We start from the raw sequence: 20,114 nt of genomic DNA on the forward strand, positions 1-20,114 counted from the left end.
GAACATCCCCAACTCTTCAGAAATAAGCAGAAGAAGAAAAGCCAAAAAGGAAACTGAGAAGTGGTCAAAAAAGCAAAAGTGAAATCAGAAAAGGTAATACAGAAGGAAAAGGAAGAGATGCTTTCAAAACTCATACTGGGACTAAATGTTGCCAGTTCTGTGCAGTGCTATAAGTATAAAAGCCACAGGTATAAATAAAAAACCCACAATCTTAGAAGCATTACAAAGCTCTGAATGCCAAAAAAGCCAATACCAAATGTATATTTTGCCTGTTAATACTACTATCTGCCAGTAAGTATATAACATTATAACATATGTGGTATATTATCAAAGATATAGTTTTTTAATCTTTAAAGACAAATTGATTTTTAATACATGAATGATGACCAACCTCACCCATAAGAGAAATATAAAATAAAACTGAGTGAAATATCATTTTTCACCTATCCAAAGATCAAAAAGTTAAATACAGTGTTGAACATCTGCTCTCCACCATAAGACCAACACGTCCCAGAGAGTGGCTGCTCCTTCAGCCTGGTCTTCAAACAAAAAGACACATAGATCACACATGAACCTGACCGATAGCCTGGAATCAAACCCAGCCAACCCATAGCCAATCTGGAGACCCATGAACAATAAATCATGTCTACTGTTGGGGATACTGAAAATTTGAGTTTGTTAAGCAGCATTATCATAGCAAAAGCTAACTAATACAGTAAGTGTGGGGAAACAGGAATTTATACATTATTAGTGGGATATAAACTGTCACAAACTGTGTGTGACAGACACTTTTAGTTGCTTACTCAACAGCCTGCATTTTATTTTCTTTATCATTGTAGTCTCTCACCTTGCATGCTTCATAATCCTTCTGGATATAATGGAGATGTATCAACCAGTTCTGCTTCTCTAAAATAGGAAACTCTGGAGTCGGTAGCATATTTTGACAAAACAAGCAACAAAGGCACTGTTAGATTTTTTCTTTTAACTTTAGAATGGTCCTCAAATCTCAACTAACAAAAAGCATATTGCAATATCACATTAAATTCTTCATGCTGTTGACCAAGAGTATATTACGGCGCATCAAAAATGTATAGATGGTTAAACCAAGAGATACTTGTCCTATTACACATTGACTATACACTTCCCATGAGATACTGTAGCTTATGTCAGTTTCTCAAAGTGATAACTTGGTCTGGAAAATCTAAAATCATTCTTTGTCTCTTCTTCCTCTCCTTCTCCTGTTCCCTGGCTATAGGCAGTGAATAGGCAGACTTTGTAAAGGGGAGTTCAGGAATATTATTAACAAAATATATATAATATAATATCAAATCAGGATAGATGAGAGTACCAAAAAGTATTTTAAACGGTTAACACAATTTTTAGAAATAGCTCAAACGTGAAACGTTATACTGTTGCCCAGGAATTAAGAAGACAACAATGAAAAAAATCTGTGTCACTGAAAATGACTCATGATATTGAGACCATAAAACAAGTTGCTTGCCCACTGCAATTCCAGAGTTTAAAATACAGGTAAAAATTCATTAAGAAATTACTTTTCTATGCTAACAAGGGTAAGAAGGATCCACACCGACCTCAAAACAATGGTGACCTCAAGGAAGGAAAAGGGAGGAATGGGATTAGGAAAAGACAAGAAGGAGATTTCAACTCTTTCTCCAATGTTTGGTTTCTTAAAAAATAAAAAAACTCTAAAGTAAACATGGTTAAATGTTTTTATTCATTAAATCTGGTCAATGGGTACATAGGTGTTTATCTTATTTTCTGTACTTTATGTTTGGGATATTTTAAAAATGTAAATGAAAGGGTAGAGCGGGGGCAGGGGAAGAGGGAAATGTTCCAGAACCTTAGAAGAAAGAACCAACAGAAAAAGTAAGATTTATATATCCATAAGATAGGAAGGAATAAAGCTTACCATGACCCAGAGAGTTAATGTTGCCTGAACACAAAGATTAAAAAGTAATGCTCCACCAGTAACCTAAAAATAAGAGCTAAAACTATAAAACTCTTAGAAGAAAACACAGGGGTAAATCTTTATGATCTTAGATTTGGCAATGTATTTTTATATATGACAACAAAAGCATGAGCAACAAAAGAAATATCAGATAAACTGGACTTCATCAAAATTAAAAACCTTTGTGCAAAGGACATTATTAAGAAAATGAAAGGACAACACCTACAGAATGGGAGAAACTATTTGTAAATCATATATCTAATAAAGGTCTAGTATCCAGAATATATAAAGAACTCTTACAACACAACAATAAAAAGACAACCCGATTAAAAAATGGGCAAACACATAATTGTGAGTGTAATTAACAGCACTGAATCATGTGCATGGTTTGTGGTTGAAAGGGGAAGTTTAGAGTTGTGTATGTCATTAGAAGGAAAGCTAGAGGATGAAACATGGGACTGTATAACATAGTGAACCCTACTGTGGATGATAAAGGTGGTTAACAGTACAAATTTAAGAATGTTCTTTCATGAACTAGAACAAATATATGTCACTATTACAAGGTGTTAATAATAGGGTGGTATACGGAAAAAAATGTGCCTATTGCAAACTATGGTCTATAGTTTACAGTAATATAATATTCTTCCATCAACTGTAACAAAGGTACCACCTAATGCTAAGTATCAATAATGGGGGGTGGGGTGGGGATAAGGGTTTTGGGGTTTCTCTTTTTGATGCAATGAAAATGTTCTAAAATTGATTGAGATGATGAAAGCATGACTCCGTGACTATACTGAGAGCCATTGATGGTACACATTGGGTGGATTGTATGGTGTGTGAATAAAACTGCTTTAATAGTAAAAAAAAAAAAAAAAAAAAAAAAAAAAAAAAGGGCAAAGAACCTGAATAGACATTTCTCCAAAGAAAACATTAAATGGCCAACAAGCACATGAAAAGATGCTCAACATCATTAGTCATCAGGGAAATGCAAATTAAAAACACAAGATACAACTTTATACCTACTAGGATGGCTATCATAAAATGAAATTAAATTAAAAAGAAAAAGAAAATAAGCATTAGCAAAGATGCAGAGAAATTCAAACCTTTGTACATTGCTGGTAGGTATGTAAAAAGGTTCAGCCATTGTGGAAAACAGTTTGCAGTTTTCTCAAAAAGTTAAACAGAGAATTTACCATATGACCTAGCAATTCCATGCCTAGATATATACCCAAGAGAATGGAAAACGTATTCAAACAAATACCTGTATATGCATGTTCAAACCAGCACAGTTCACAATAGACAAAAGGTGGTGTGCCAGTTTGAATATATTGTGTCCCCCAAACGCCATTATCTTTGATGTAATCTTGTGTGGGCAGACGTTATCAGTGTTGATTAGATTGCAGTTCTTTGAGTGTCTCTGTGGAGATGCGCCCCACCCAACTGTGGGTGATGACTCTAATTGGATAATTTCCATAGAGTGTTGGCCTGCCCATTGGGTGGGCCTTGATCAGTGGAGCCATATAAATGAGCTGATGGGCAGAGGGAACTTGGTGCAGCTGTGAGTGACATTTTGAAGAGGAGCTACAGCCAAGAGGGACACTTTGAAGAAAGCACAGGAGCTGCAGATAAGAGACAGTTTGAAGACGGCCATTGGAAGCAGACTCTTGCTCCAGAGAAGCTTAGAGAGGACAGATACCCCAAGTGCAACTAAGAGTGACATTTTTGAGGAACTGCAGCCTAGACAAACATCCTGGGAGAAAGCCATTTTGAAACCAGAACTTTGGAGCAGACGCCAGCCACATGCCTTCCCAGCTAACAGAGGTTTTCCAGACACCACTGGCCATCCTCTAGTGAAGGTACCCGATTGCTGATCTGTTACCTTAGACACTTTATGGCCTTAAGACTGTAAGTGTGTAACCAAATAAACCCCCTTTATAAAAGCCAATCCATCTCTGGTGTTTTGCATTCCAGCAGCATTAGCAAACTAGAACAGGTGGAAACAGCCCAAATGTCCATCAATAGATGAATGGATAAACAAATTGTATTATATACATTCAATGGAATAGTATTTAGCCATGAAAAGGAATGAAATACTGATACATGGTACAACCTGATGGAACTTGAAAACTTTATGCCATGTGAAAGAAGCCAGACACAAAAGGTTATACATTGTATTGATTCCTTTTATATGAAATATCCAGAATAGAAAAATCCATAGAGATGGAACACAGATTGGTGGTTGCCAGGGACTGGGGGTTGGGGGGGGGGCTGCAGGGGGGTGGGGGGTGTAGAGCAAATTGTTTCATGGGTATGGGGCTTCCTTTTGGGGTGATGAAAATGTTTTGAATCTAGACAGAGGTGGTGATTGCACAACATTGTGAATGCACTAAATGTCAGTGAATTGTACACTTTAAAGAAGATAGTTTTATGTTAGGTTGATTCCACCTCAATTTTCAAAAGGGAAAAAAAAAGAATACTCCTCATTACTTCCCCAAAACAGGAAACACTAGTGGAATTTTATAAAATGAAATTATAACTGAAAGTATGGATATGATTCTATATGCCAGGAGAAGGAAAAAAAAGTTATTTTAAGTAATTGACTCTTCACCTTCCTATTACCCACATTCTCTTCTTCTAGTCAGCAAGGGCCTATCTGAGATTCTTCTGACTTTTCTTTTCTTCCGTCTCTGCCCCAAGCCCCCACCTATCATCAGATCTTAGCCATTCACGTTCTGCTAAACCACTTCAAGTTAAATTTCCTGTGGAAAGCCACACAAATCACCTAGATTAAAGCCAGGGGTGTGGTTGTGTGTGTGTATGTGTGTGCATGCATGCATGTGTGTGTGTAAAGTGGGTAAAGAAGCACACTGTGATGAATAGCCCTGGTGGCAAATAAAAAGCTGACCGAATAATCTTGGAACAATTCTCAATTCTATGGCCTACCGCCTCTGCTGCCTACCCACTGAAGGGAATGGGTAAAAGAGAAGGAGGCACTGAACCCTTTTGACATTACAATATCGCAAAGCACCATTGCTTCTATTACATTAAAAAGAAAATGTATAAATGGAAATTTCCAAGTCTTGCCTGTTATTAAAATCTAACAATAAAATTTTTTTGTGTTCCGTGGGTGTAAAATGGAGGAAAAAAAAAATTTTTGTAAGATAGCTCAAGGTCCCAAGGGCTCAAAAAATGCAGCCATAGGGTTAGAAGAAGGGAAAACACTAGCAAATCAAAGCATTAAAGTTTAACTTCACATTCTGGAGATATGGTCTATCTAAAAGCTAAAAGAATTTTTGCTTCATCAAAGACTTCAGAGACCTTTCCAGTGCTTGATCATTGTCCTATTACCAGTTGTGTGACTGTAGAAAATTTACAATTCCCTCATCCGTAAAGTGGAGACTCATTCATTCATTCAACAAATATTTAATGAGGCTACAATGTGCCAGGCACTGTTCTAGGCACTGGGATACGGAGGTGAAGAGAACTGACTTTCTGTTTTACAAAGTTTATAATCAGCCTGTGTAGCAAGATAGGGCAGGGAGTGCTAGCAGAAAGGATTGACATTATAAACTTAATTCATTTTAAGTTATATTTATATTTGTGATACTTTTCTATGAAGAAAAATAAAGCAGAGAAGAAGGATAGGGAGTACAGGGCTGGGAGGTTAGAATTTTTTTTAAAAAAAGAGTCAGGGAATAATATACACATCCTCATAGAACTCTAAGGATTGAATGACTTTATATATATAAGAGGTTCAAATAGTGCCTGGTACACAGTAAGCACTAAAGAGGTGTTAGCCATTGTTGTTGCTGTTACTTTTATTATCATTATTCTTTAGTTACTCTCAAAGATAAGGGAATTCTGGATATCTTAGAAACCCTTAGATTCTATCAATTCTGAATTTACAATTAGAACTTAACCTGTAAATCTATAAGTTGAATTTCTTGTATTCCAAATCATTGCCTGCTCACTCCAACTCCCCTGCAAACAGGGATCCTAGTTCTTATATGCTTTTTTTCAGGTATTACAAGAATTACCTATTTGCAAGATCCTCCAAAGAAGTAAGATATGTAAATGCAAGGTAGGACTCCCCCTATTTTATAGGGGCCAATATTACCACAGAGGTCAAGGGACCAGCTGATGAGCTTAAACAAGGTAATGTCTTCAGCTGAGTGTAAAAAACATCTAGCTCATAGCCCCAGGTCCCACTCTGCCGCTCTCACCATCACCAAGGCAATGGAGGTGGAAGGCTGGCTACCTGGCAACAATACCCTCCTGTTGCTTCTCTTCTCCTGCGCCCATTCTAAGCTTCTGTGACATCTCTTCCCCTTCTTTTCCCCTCCAAGGATGCGCCAGATTTATATTCTAAACAATTCCATAAGCGGATAAACATGACATTCCAATACTGCTTCTCCCCTGTGATTTGCCCTAGGGGTTAAGTTCTACTAGGAATGGCCCTACTTCAAACAAACCTTTACATTAAACTTCTACTAATGCTAGGGAATAGTAGTTCCTGGCTACTGAAGGCTAAGCAGGAAATCATTATGGTTTGACTCTTTAGTTGAAAATCTTTCTTAAATGACTAAGGCTTTTAATAAATACAGTATAAATGAAGCCTTCTTGGCTAAAAGATCTTTTCCGGGGCTAGCAGACATGTAGCACAAAAAAGTTTTTTATATAGAATTCCAATTTTTATTCAGCACTAGCTTTCTACGGAACTGAAGGCAAGTTATTTAACTTCTCTGAGCCCCTATATTTCCCCATATAATTTTCACTGGAAAATTTTTTTTAAAAATCTCAAAGTTGCTATTCAATAAATGTTAATTTCCTCATACCAAATAAAGCTCCACTTTATAACCCATTGTTAAAAGAAAAACTCTTCATGCAATTTAGGATCTCACAAATTTATTGAGTGATAGCAAGCAGAAAGGAGCTCTACCAAGAGGGTGGAAAGAGGAAGTATATATAGGGCAATTGCAGATGCAAGCAAGGAAATGTTCTGATTGGCTGATGTTAAGTTTCAATTTTACATTGGGGGGTGGTCTTATAGAGTGAGGAGCAGATATACATCGGTTAGTATGGTATGTCCAATCTCCACTGGACCGAAACTGTTTTATCACACTTTATCTGCAGTTCTGTAGGGTGCATTCCATTGTTCCATTTTCTCAGAAAGCCCCAGCAGGTCAATAGTTTTTGTCTTTTGGAAAATCCTTCCTCAGGAAGGGGTACGTCCTGGCATTGCCCAATAAAGGCATCACCTTGATGGTGAACATTAACAACCAAGAAAAGTTGTTAAATCTCTGCTAGATGTTGTGGATGAAATAATATACATTGATGGTTTTGGTGCATTTGAGGGAACCTTGGCCTGCTCTGTCACCTCAACTTTGAAGAACACGTATTTGAGAATAGACAAGCAATCACTGATGAGGAGAATGACATGCTTGATCTGCCTTTTGGACTAACAGACACATCACAGATGGGATGCCAAATCTTTTTGACAAAGTCTATGGACCACATGACTGTTCAAGTATCTGAATCAGTGGCTGATGCCAGCCTGTCCATTGATATGGGCAAGAACTCCTAAACTAGAATAAACAGGAATTATTTTCATGAAATTTTACCTATTTTTATAATTATTTAATATAATTAAATGAGAACATGGGTGGATTTACTAATTAGAATTAGCTTTACTATTTTAATTCACCTTGTAAAAGTGTTGAATTTTGTGGTTCTAAAAACATGCATCTTTATTTTATTAAATTATAAAAATGTCAACCAAATATTAGAAAATGGTTAATATGATAAAACTACATATTTCACCTTACGTTTGGTGACTTTAACAAAATGTTTTCATATAAATCTTATGTCTGCTTACCTATAAGGTAAGTCTAAAAAAGGTATTATTATCCCTGTTTGATATGAGTGAAGGCAAGGACCTAAAAGGGCTTGTCTAGGGCCATATAACTAATTAGAAAATCTGGTACTATAACCCAAATTTGTCACTTCAAATTAAACATTCAGATTGAAACTGGAGAAATTATGAATATTTGACTTATAGCAGTAATTAAATATTACTGTGCTGGTTTGGATGTATTATGGCCCCCAAATGCCATTATCTTTGATGCAGTCTAGTGGAGGCAGACATATTAGTGCTCATTAGGTTGGAACCTATTGGTTTGGTGTTTCCATGGAGATGTGACTCAAACAACTGTGGGCAAGACCTTTCACTGGATTATTTCTATGGAGGTGTTGACCCCACCCATTCAGAGTGGGTCTTTATTGGATCACTGGAGTACTTTAAAAAGAGCCACACAGGCCCACACAAAGAGCAGCTGTGTGTGACATTTTGGAGAGCAACTGAGAGTGACATTTTGAAGAGGAGCTGCAGCTAAGAGAGGACAAAATGCCCCAAAAGCAACATTTTGGAGAAAGCCATTTTGAAACACAACCTGGAAGCAAGCGGACACCAGCCACGTCCCTTCCGAGCTAACAGAGGTTTTCCAGACACCGACGGCCATCCTTCACTGAAGGTACCCTATTGTTGATGCCTAACCTTGGACACTTTATGGCCTTAAGACTGTAACCTTGTAACCAAATAAACCCCCTTTATAAATGCCAATCCTTTTCTGGTATTTTGCATAACAGCAGCATTAGCAAACCAGAACAATTACTTTATCTTGTGTAAGGACAAAACTATTTAATTGCTCGGTGAACAATTTCAAAGACAGTTATCAACCTCATAAAGAAACATTTCAAAATTAGATTCATTGAGAAGTCTGAACATCAGCATTAAAACACTATAAAGTTTGATCTCTGTTCTTACAAAACTGAAGGAATAAACTAAAAATTAAATGTCAAAAAAAGAGTAAAATGAATAAATTGTGGTAGAGCCCAACAATGGAATACTATATAACAATGGGAAAGAAAAAAACCTACAACCCATATGTAACCACATGGATAATTTTAAGAAAAGAAGCCAAGTACATAAAACAGTACATATAGTAAGATACCATTTATATTAAGTTTGAAAGCAGGAACAACTACTCCATATGATAGAAGTTAGATACAAGTAACCACCTTTGGGAGGAGTGGTTAATGAATAGGAAAGGGCATTAGGGAAGCCTCTGGGATGCTGGTGATTTTTTGTTTGTTTTTTGTTTTGTTTTTTAGCTTTATCAAAAAATTAAAAACCAGTGATGCTAAATTAGGTTATTTTCTTGGGGTAGAGTAGGAACATGTTGGAAGTGAAGTAGTTATTTTAGGTTAGTTGTCTTTTTCTTACTCCCTTGTTATGGTTTGTTTGAAATTTTTTTTAATGTATTTTTTTTAATTTTTTTTATATAGTTAATAGTTAATTTTTTTAAAAAGTTAATTAAAAAAACAAAAACAAAAACAATGAAAAAAATATGCAGAGCCCCCCTGAGGAGCTGGTGGCGAACGCAGGGGTGTTGGGCTTCCCCATCTTGATGGTTGCTGATGTGCTCACAGACATAGGGGACTGGTGGTTTGATGGGCTGAGCCCTCTATCATGGGACTTGCCCTTGGGAAGACTGTTGCTGCAAAGGAGAGGCAAGGCCTGCCTAAAATTGTGCCTAAGAGTCTCCTCCCGAATGTCTCTTTGTTGCTCAGATGTGGCCCTCTCTCTCTAGCTAAGCCAACTTGGCAGGTGAAATCACTGCCCTCCCCACTACGTGGGATCTGACACCCAGGGGTGTAAATCTCTCTGGCAGCGTGGGATATGACTCCCGGGGAGGAATCTAGACCCAGCATTGTGGGATGGAAACACCTTCTTGACCAAAAGGGTGATGTGAAAGGAAATGAAATAAGCTTCAGAGGCAGAGAGATTCCAAAAGGAACCGAGAGGTCACTCTGGTGGGCATTCTTATGCACAATATAGACAACTCTTTTTAGGTTCTAATGAATTGGAATAGCTAGCAGTAAATAACTGAAACTATCAAACTACAACCAAGAACCCTTGAATCTTGAAGACGTTGTATAAAAATGTAGCTTAGGAGGGGTGACAATGTTATTGGGAAAGCCATATGGGCCACACTCCCCTTTGTCCAGTGTATGGATGGATGAATAGAAAAATGGGGGGGGGCACCCAGTGTTCTTTTTTACTTTAATTGTTCTTTTTTTTCCACTTTAATTTTTATTCTTATTATTTTTGTGTATGTGGTAATGAAAGTGTTCAAAAATTAATTTTGGTGATAAGCACACAAATATAATGGTACCATGAACAACTGACTGTATGCTTTGTATGACTGCATGGTGTGTGAATATATCTCAATAAAATGGAATTTAAAAAAAATAAAAAAATAAAATCACTGCTTAAAAAATGAAAAAAAAAAAAACAAAACCCACAAAGTTGGTAATGTTTATGTTATTCAGATGGTGATTACATGGGTAGGTTCACTTTGTAAAAATCTATGGAGCTGTACACTTACGATTTGTGCACTTTTCTGTATAGGTACTATATTTCAATAAAAATGTATCAAAGTTACTGATAAAACAACAACAACAAAAAAAAAAACAACAAAAATTACTGATAGAACCAAATTAAACACCTCCTCATAAAAAAAAAATTAATTTCCACAACACCAATGTGGTATTACAACCAGGGAGAGTTGGCACCAACTTGGTCAGGGTTAAAGGTCCTAGACAAGACACAAAAGGCATTACCCATAAAGGAAAAATAATAAATTAGCCTTCATCAAAATTAAAACTTCTGATCATCAAAAGATGCATTAACTCCCAAGTACACTCAACTCTTGTGCTTCAATAAATGGTGCTGGGAGAACTGGATATCCATATTCAAAGGAATGAAAGAGGACCCTATCTTTCTCCCTATACAAAAATTAACTCAAAATGGATCAAAGACCTAAATATAAGAGACAGCACCATAAAACTCCTAGAAGAAAATGTAGGGAAACATTCAAGATCCATGACAGGTGGTAGTTTCCTAGAACTTACACCTAAAGCACAAGCAATTAAAGAAAAAATAGATAAATGGGACCTCCTCAAAACTGAATACTTTCAAGTATTCAAAGGACTTTGTCAAAAGGGTGAAAAGGCAGCCAACTCAAAGGGAGAAAATATTTGGAAACCACATATTTGATAAGGGTTTGATATCCAGAATATACAAAGAAATCCTACAACTCAACAATAAAAAGACAAATGGCCCAATTTTAAAATGGGCAAAAGACATGAACATTTTTCCAGTGAGGAAATACAAATGGCAAAAAGGCACATGAAAAGATGCTCATCTTCACTAGCTATTAGGGAAATGCAAATCAAAACCACAATGAGATATCATTTCACACCTATTAGAATGGCCACTATTAAACAAGCCACTTGTTTAAGTGCTGGAGAGGGTGTGGAAAAATAGGAATACTTATTCACTGCTGGTGGGACTGTAAAATGGTACAGCTGCTGTGGAAGATGGTTTGGTGGTTCCTCAGAAAGTAAAGTATATAGTTACACTATGATGTGGCAATCCCACTACCTGGTAATATACCCAGAAGAACTGAAAGCTGGGAAACAGACATTTGCATACCAACGTTCACAGCGGCACTATTCACAACTGTCAAAAGATGGAAACAATCCAAGTGTCCATCAGCCTATGAGTGGATAAGCAAAATATGGTATATATATATACACAATGGAATATTATATAGCTGTGAGAAGGAATGAAGTCCTGAAGCATGCAACAACATGGATGAATCCTGAGGACATTATGTTGAGTGAAATAAGTCAGACACAAAAGGAAAAATATTGTTATGATCTCACTAATATAGAGCTAATTATACTTTGTAAACTCAGACAGAATCTAGAATATAAGTTACCAGGAGATAGAATGAGGCTAGAAAATGGGGAGCAGTTGCTTAAGATATGCAGAATTTTTAACTAGGTTGAATTTAAATGAGTGGGAATGGACACAGGTGAGAGTAGCACTTTACTAGGAGTATAAACAGTGCTGAATTATGTGTGAATGTTGACAGGGAAAGTTTAGAGTCATATATGTCACCAGAAGGAAAGTCAGAGGTTAAAACATGGGACTGTATAAATCAGTAAATCTTGTGGTGGACGATGACTATAATTAACAGTATAAATATAAAAAATTTCCTCCATGAACTAGAACAAATATATAAAACTATTACAAGGAGTTAATAATAGTGTGGTATATGGGGAAAAGCACACCTATTGCAAATGATGGACTACAGTTAACAGTAATATATCAATATTCTTTCATCAACAGCAACAAATGTACCACACAAATGCTAGGGATAAATGATGGGAGCGGGGGTTAAGGGGTATGGGATATTTTGAGTTTCTTCTCCCCTCACCACCCCAGAGTAATGAAAATGTTCTAAAATTGATTGTGGTGACGAATGCACAACTGTGATGATACTGTGAGCCAGTGACTGTATACTTTGGATAGACTGTATGGTTTGAATATATCTCAATAAAATTGCATTAAAAAAGAAAAAAAGATGCATTAAGAAAGTGAAAAGGCAAGCCACAGGCTGGGGAAAAGTATTCACAATACACATAATAGACAAAAGACTTGTATCCAGAATATACAAAGAATTCCTACAACTCAATAACAAATAACTCAATTAAAAACTGGCAAAAGCCTTGAGCAGGCACTTCACAAAAGAAATAGCCAATAAACATATGAAAAGGTATTCAACATCTTAAGTCATCAGGATAATGAAAAATAACATCACAATAAGGACATCCACCAGCATATCCCATATTAAAAAGACTGGCAATACCAGTCAATACATGGTCAAAGATGTACAGCAACAGGAACTCTCACATATTGCTGATGGGAGGGTAAAATGGTACAACTACTTTGGAAAACCATTTGGCAGTTTCTTATAAAGTTAAAACATACACTTTACATATGACTCCACAATTCCACTCTCTAGGTATTTACCCAAGAAAAATGAAAACAAATGCCCCATGCACACACTCAAAAAGACATGTAAATGAATATTCAGAGCAGCTTTATTCATATATCTAAACCCTGGAAACAACACAATGTTTATTGTTTCCAGTGTTTAGATATAAACAGGAGAATGGACATACAAACTGTGGTATTCATACAATGAAATTCTTGACAGCATTAATAAAAGAAAAAATTACTAATACACACGTAACATGGATGGATCTCAAAAATATTTTGTTGACTAAAAGTTGCCTAAAGCTAAATAGTACATACATACTGTATGATTCCCCTTGTATGAAGTTCAAGCACAGGCACAACTAATCTATAGTGACAGAAATTAGAATGGTAGTTGCCTCTAAGGACCTGACTGGAAGGGAACTCTGTGGGCAATGAAAACATTTAAATTGATCTGAGTGATGACTACATGAGTGTGTGTGTGTATCTGGAAAAATTCAAGAGCTGAGTACCTAAGATTTATACAGATCAGAACGTAAGATGGTGGCTAGGTGAGACAGGGCAAAAAAACACCTCCGTGAAAAATACTAGATAAAAACCAGAAAGTGACCCAGAATACCAGTTTCAGTGATGCACCAGCTGGACAAGGTCTGCTAAAACCACACTTGGTGAAACCAGGAGTCTGTATTCTGAAACGAGTGAGTAAGCTGGCTGAAAGTCCTGCAGCCATGCTGCGGTGTGGGGAAACCGGGGGTTGGCATTTGATGATGGTCTAGTTCTTTTAAAAAAAAAAAACAAAAAAAAAAAACCCACAACCAGGAGCGGCTGCAGTTACGACGGTGAGAACCGCACAATGAAGCACAGCAGGAGCAGGCTGTGCCAACCTCTCGGTGTCTGGCATGGAGGATAGACTGCTGCTGATTCCCTCAGGGCTGGGGTGGGCAGAGGGGAGAGCCAAAAGGAGAAAGAAACCGTGCTGCTTGCAGCCGGCTCCCCAGCGGGCTGGAGATACTCCTTCCCGGGGCCATACCCACAGCCCAGGGCTGCGCCAGGAAATGCAGTGTGATGGGGAGTGATCCCATGGCACCACACACATGCCACAATATCGACCATGGACAGTGGCTTTGGGTCCAGACACAGCTAGTTGTCCCGGAGCTGGGAAGGCGGAGCTGTGCGAAAAGTGGGGGAGGGTTGAGACGCCCCATTCAGCCATCATTGCATCAGGCTGGGAGCCCCCCTGCACAGCCTGGTGGCCCGGGGCTTCCCTTGAAGGACGGTGTGCACTTGTGACATAGCACAGCCTTCTCTCAGCAGAGGTATTGGAAGATCACAGCTGAGAAAGGGGCCTGCTCAGAAAACCCAGGGACGCTATATCAATGCCAGTGACTTGTGGGTCAGTGGAAGAGAAAATCTGGGGCAAAACTGAAGTGAAGACTTAGATGCTTGCAACAGCCTTGAATCTCCAGGAGCACCTGGGAGGTTTCAATATTAAAGCTGCCCCGCCTCCCTAACCACCCAGACACACGCCCACATACAGGGCAGACAGCACCAAAAACACACCCAAACTGAGTTCACCAATTGAACCCCACAAGAATCATTTTCCCCACACACCACAAAGACAAAGTTGGGAAGAACTGACTTGAGGGGACTAGGTGACTCGCAAACGCCATCTGCTGGTTAGAGAAAGTGTACGCCACCAAGCTGTGGTTCTGAAAAATGAGATTGGTATTCTTTACAACTTGAAAGAACCCTATCAAGCAAAGCAAATGCCAAGAGGCCAAAAACAACAGAAAATCTTAAAGCATATGAAAAAAACAGATGATATGGAGAACCCAAACACCCAAATCAAAGGATCAGAAGAGACACAGTACTTGGTGCAATTAATCAAAGGACTACAATCAAAGAATGAGAGCATGGCACAAGATATAAAGGGCATGAAGAAGAACATGGTACAGGATATAAAGGACATAAAGAAGCCCCTAGAAGAGCACAAAGAAGAAATTGCAAGAGTAAATTAAAAAAGCAGATCTTATGGAAATAAAAGAAACTGTTGGCCAAATTAAAAAGACTGGATACTCATAATACAAGATTAGAGGAAATTGAACAATGACTCAGTGTCCTAGAGGACCACAGAACAGAAAATGAAAGAAAAGAAAGAATGGAGAAAAAAATCGAAAAAATCAAAATGGATTTCAGGGATACGATAGAGAAAATAACGTCCAAATTTAAGACTCATTGGTGTCCCAGAAGGGGAAGAGAAGGGTAAAGGTCTAGAAAGAGTATTCAAACAAATTGTTGGGGAAAACTTTCCAAAACTTCTACACAATATAAATACACAAAGCATAAATGCCCAGCAAACTCCAAATAGAATAAATCCTAATAAACCCACTCCGAGTCATATTCTGATCAGACTGTCAAATACTGAAGAGAAGGAGCAAGTTCTGAAAGCAGCAAGAGAAAAGCAATTCACCACATACAAAGGAGACAACATAAGACTAAGTAGTGACTATTCAGCGGCCACCATGGAGGCGAGAAGGCAGTGGCATGACATTTAAAATTCTGAGAGAGAAAAATTTCCAAGCAAGAATACTTTATCCAGCAAAACTCTCCTTCAGATTTGAGGGAGAGCTTAAATTTTTCACAGACAAACAAATGCTGAGAGACTTTGCCAATAAAAGACCTGCCCTACTTCAGATACTAAAGGGAGCCCTACCAACAGAGAAACAAAGAAAGGAGAGAGAGATATAGAGAATTTTAACCAACATATATAGAACCTTACATCCCAAATCACCAGGACACACATTTTTCTCTAGTGATCATGGATCTTTCTCCAGAATTGACCATATGCTGGGACATAAAACAAGCCTCAATAAATTAAAAAACAAAAAAACAAAAAACAAAACAATTGAATATATTCAAAGCACATTCTCTGAACACAATGGAATACAAATAGAAGTCAATAATTTTTGATTTGTTAACTCCGCTATTTACTTCCTACATGAAATAAAATACACAAACTCTAATGACAAAATCAGTGGTTTTGGACTTAATGTAAAATATGTAATTTTTGACAAGAACTATACAAAGGTGGGGGAATGGAGGAGTATAGGAACATAGTTTATGCGTCCTATTGAAGTTAAGTTGGCATCAAAGAAAAACAAGATTGTTATGGATTTAAGAGGTTACTTTTAAGCCCCACAATAAACACAAAGAAATTATCAGAGAGTAAGACCATAGAGATGAAAAGTAGAGTACGGGTTACGAGAAGTGGGGGAAGGCGCAATGGGGAGTTAAGAAATGAGTGTAGGGTTGCTAGGAAATTTCTAGTAATGGATGGTGGGAAAGAGCATTACAACCTTCTAAATGTGATTAATCCCACTAATGGAAGGCTAGGGCGGGGGTGGAATGGGAAGATTTAGGCTGTATATATGTTTCCACAACTGAAAAAAAAAAAAAAAAACCAGTCTAACTAGATGACAATTGAATGCTAAGGATGAACTTGGATGGGATTGGAGGATAGAGGACAGGTGGCTCAAAGGGACACAGTTGAGACATAAGGAAAAGGAAATATAGAGTGTAAGCTTTGTATCATTGTTGAATCTCTTGTACTTCTTAGCTGCGCTTAATGGAATTGCATAAAAGAATGTTCTTGTTCATGGGAAGTATATACATGAATTATAGTGTATGTTCAAGGATGTGTGCAGCTAACTCTCATATGTTCAGAAGACAGAGCAACAGATGATGGATGATAGGGAGGGAGAGAGGGAGGGAGGGAAAGAAATCGCAATGTGACAGCATGTTAAAGTTGGTGGATTGAGCTATTGGGGGAGGAGGGTCAGGGTATGATGGAATTCTGTGTATGGGGCTAGTATTGTTTTTGCAACTGTTCATATAACTTTGAATTTATTTCAAAATAAAAAAAAATAAAAAATAAAAAGCCAAGCCAATTAAAAAAAAATCAAATCAACAAGTGGAGGGAAGATACAGCATAAGAGATGAAGGCTATAAAGAAGACACTGGGTGAACATGAAGAAGAACTTGGAAGTTTGAAAAAACAAATGGCAGAACTTATGGGAATGAAAGGCAAAATAGAACTGATGAAAAATACAATGGAGACATACAACAGCAGACTTGAAGAGGCAGAAGAAAGGGTTAGTGAACTAGAGGACAAAACATATGAAATCCTACACACAAAAGAACAGCTAGGGAAAAGAATGGAAAAATACAAGCACGGTCTCAGGGAACTGAATGACAACATGAAGCACACAAATATATGTGTTATAGGTGCCCCAGAAGGAGAAGAGAAGGGAAAGGGGGCAGAAAGAATAGAGGAAATAATCAATGAAAACTTCCCAACTCTTATGAAAGGCATAAAATTACAGGTCCAAGAAGTGCGGCGTACCCCAAACAGAATTGATCCAAACAGACCTACTCCAAGACACTTACTAATCAGATGTCAAATGTCAAAGACAAAGAGATAATTCTGAAAGCAGTAAGAGAAAAGTGATCCATCACATACAAGGGAAGCTCAGTAAGACTAAGTGCAGATCTCTGAGCAGAAACCATGGAATTGAGAAGACAGTGGTATGATATATTCAAGATACTGAGAAAAATTGCCACCCAAGAAGCCTATATCTGGCAAACCTGTCCTTAAAAAATGAGGGAGAGTTTAAAATATTAACAGATAAACAGATACTGAGAGAGTTTGTGAACAGAACACCTCCTCTACAAGAAATACTAAAGGGACTGCTACAGACAGATAGAAAAAGACAGGAGAGAGAGTTTTGGAGAAGAGTAGAAATGAAGACTAGCAGTAAGGGAGTAAAAGTCTACACAGGTTATCATGACATAGAAAGAGTAAAGAGATCAGGCATTTGATGCTGACGGAGTACAGAATGTTCAAAAGGATTGATTGTACAGATCTAGAAATGGATAACACAATACTATGTGATGGTAGCACAGTATTGTAAGTACACTGAACAAAGATGACTCTGAGTATGGTTGAAAGAGGAAGGCTAGGGGCATATATGACACCAGAAGGAAGGATAGAAGATAAAGACTGGGACTGTATAACTTAGTGAAACCTAGAGTGGTCAATGATGGAGATTAAATGTACAAATATAAGAATGTATTTACATGAGGGAGAACAAATGAATGTCAACTTGCAAGATGTTGAAAATGGGATGGTGCTGGGGAAAAAATACAATCAATGCAAACTAGAGTCTATAGTTAACAATAACATTGTAATATCCTTCTAGTAATTGTAACAAAGGCAATATACCAAAGCTAAATGTCTATAACATGGGGATATAAAGGAGGGGTGTGGGATTCTTGGTAGTGGTCATGCTGTCTGAACTGTTTAGTATACTTTGTTTTTCTTTTTTTAATTGTATTCGTCATTTTTTTTTTCTGGTCCTCATGTAGATTGTGGTGGTGAATGCATAACTATGTGATTATACCAGGATCCATTAATTGTTTACTTAGGAGGAAATATATGGTGTGTGAATAAAACTGTGCAAAAAATAAACAGAGGGATGCAAGTGCTGGAGAAAATGTAGAAAGAGGGATGTACCTATTCACTGTTGGTGAGGAAACAGAATGGCGCAGCCCATTGTATGGGCAGTGTGGTGGTTCCACAGAAGCTAAGTATGGGATTGCCATATGGTACTGCAACTCCATTACTGGGTATAGACTTGGAAGAACTGAGAGTAGGAACACAAATGGATACTGCACATTGGTGTTTATGGTGGCAGTATTTACAATTCACAATGGATGGAGGTGGCCTAAGAGTACATCAACTGATGAACAGAATGGCGAACTGTGGTGTATACAAACAATGGAATACTGAGCAGCTACAAGAATGAAGTTGTGAGGTATGCAACTAGGTGAATGGACCTTGAGGAATGTATGTTGAATGAAATAAACCAGAAATGAAAACACAAACAATATAATGCCTCATTAATACAGACTAACTACAATGTGCAAACCCTGAGAATTGAAACTGAGAACACAGGTTATCAGAGGAAGGCTTATGGTAAAGTTCCCTAGATTGTAAGCTCTTATAGTAGTCGCATCTATTCCTGAGTTGCAATGGTTATTTCTAAATTCTGAGATGCTGAGCTCTTTGTGTATAATTGGGTCAGTCCCTGGAACTTTGGGTATCTGTGTGACACCTGAGACGCAGAACCAGAGTAATTTTATGCCTTTCATAAGAGTTCGGCAGCTGCAAATGTCAGCATTACCCCATATACCAAATGTTAAAGAAGCTGAAAAAGAGATCAGACTTCAATTAGAGATATGAACGAAATGGACTTGTTTAGGACTAAGGTAAACCAGTAAAGAATGATACTGACAGTATTTTAAAACTTCAACTTCTATGTGAGACCAAAGGAAGAAATGTTTATTTGGTGCAAAATCTTTATTTTCTGTAACACTCTATATAATTTAACTTGTATAGTCAGTTTGTTCACACCATAATTACATGGAACTTTGAATAGGGAGTGAGATCCAGTTGGTTGGTACAGTGTGAAGCCCCTTTACATACTAGAGTAATGTGGGCAGAGAATAAAAATGTATTTGCAAAGCCCCCTTGAGGGACTAGGAAATTACTGATACTCTCACAAGCATTGGGGACTACCAATTTAATAGGCTGAACCCTGGGTCTTGGGGCTTGCCCTTCTGAAGCTTCTTACTGCAAAGGAGAGGCTAAACCTACTTAACCTACTTAAAATTGTGCCTAAGAGACAACCCCAGAGAACCTCTTTTGTTGCTCAGATGTGGCCTCTCTCTCTAAGCCAACTCTGCAGGTAAATTCACTGCCCTCCCCACTATGTGGCACATGACTCCCATAGTTGTAAATCTCCCAGGCAATATGGGACATGACTCCCAGGAATGAGCCTGGTCCTGGTATTGTGGGATTGAGAAAGCCTTCCTGACCAAAAGGGGGAAGAGAAATGTAACAAAATAAAAGTTTCAGTGGCTGAGAGATTCCTAATCAAGTCAAGAGGTCATTCTAGAGGTTATTCTTATGTGTTACGTAGATATTCCTTTGTAGTATTTAATGTATTGGAACAGCTAGAAGGAAATACCTGAAACTGCTGAACTGCAACCCAGTGACCTTGATTCTTGTAGATGACTGTGTAACTACAAAGCTTACACAGTGTGACCATGTGACTGTGAAAACCTTGTGGCTCACACTCCCTTTATCCAGTGTATGGACAGATGAGTAGAAAAATG

The 20,114-nt window shown here is 37.8% G+C and overlaps 1 protein-coding gene across 1 annotated transcript in view; it reads right to left on the bottom strand.

Moving 5' to 3' along the window:
- BBS4 (Bardet-Biedl syndrome 4) overlaps window positions 1-20,114 on the bottom strand; it is a 64,093-nt gene that overhangs the window by 18,468 nt on the left and 25,511 nt on the right. Inside the window, exon 3 of the mRNA XM_037833490.1 lies at window positions 848-921. Within this exon, the coding sequence (XP_037689418.1) occupies window positions 848-921 (74 nt within the window). The remainder of the gene's footprint in view (window positions 1-847; window positions 922-20,114) is intronic.

Source organism: Choloepus didactylus, chromosome 4 (assembly GCF_015220235.1).
Source record: "Choloepus didactylus isolate mChoDid1 chromosome 4, mChoDid1.pri, whole genome shotgun sequence".
NCBI classification, from domain to species: domain Eukaryota; kingdom Metazoa; phylum Chordata; class Mammalia; order Pilosa; family Megalonychidae; genus Choloepus; species Choloepus didactylus.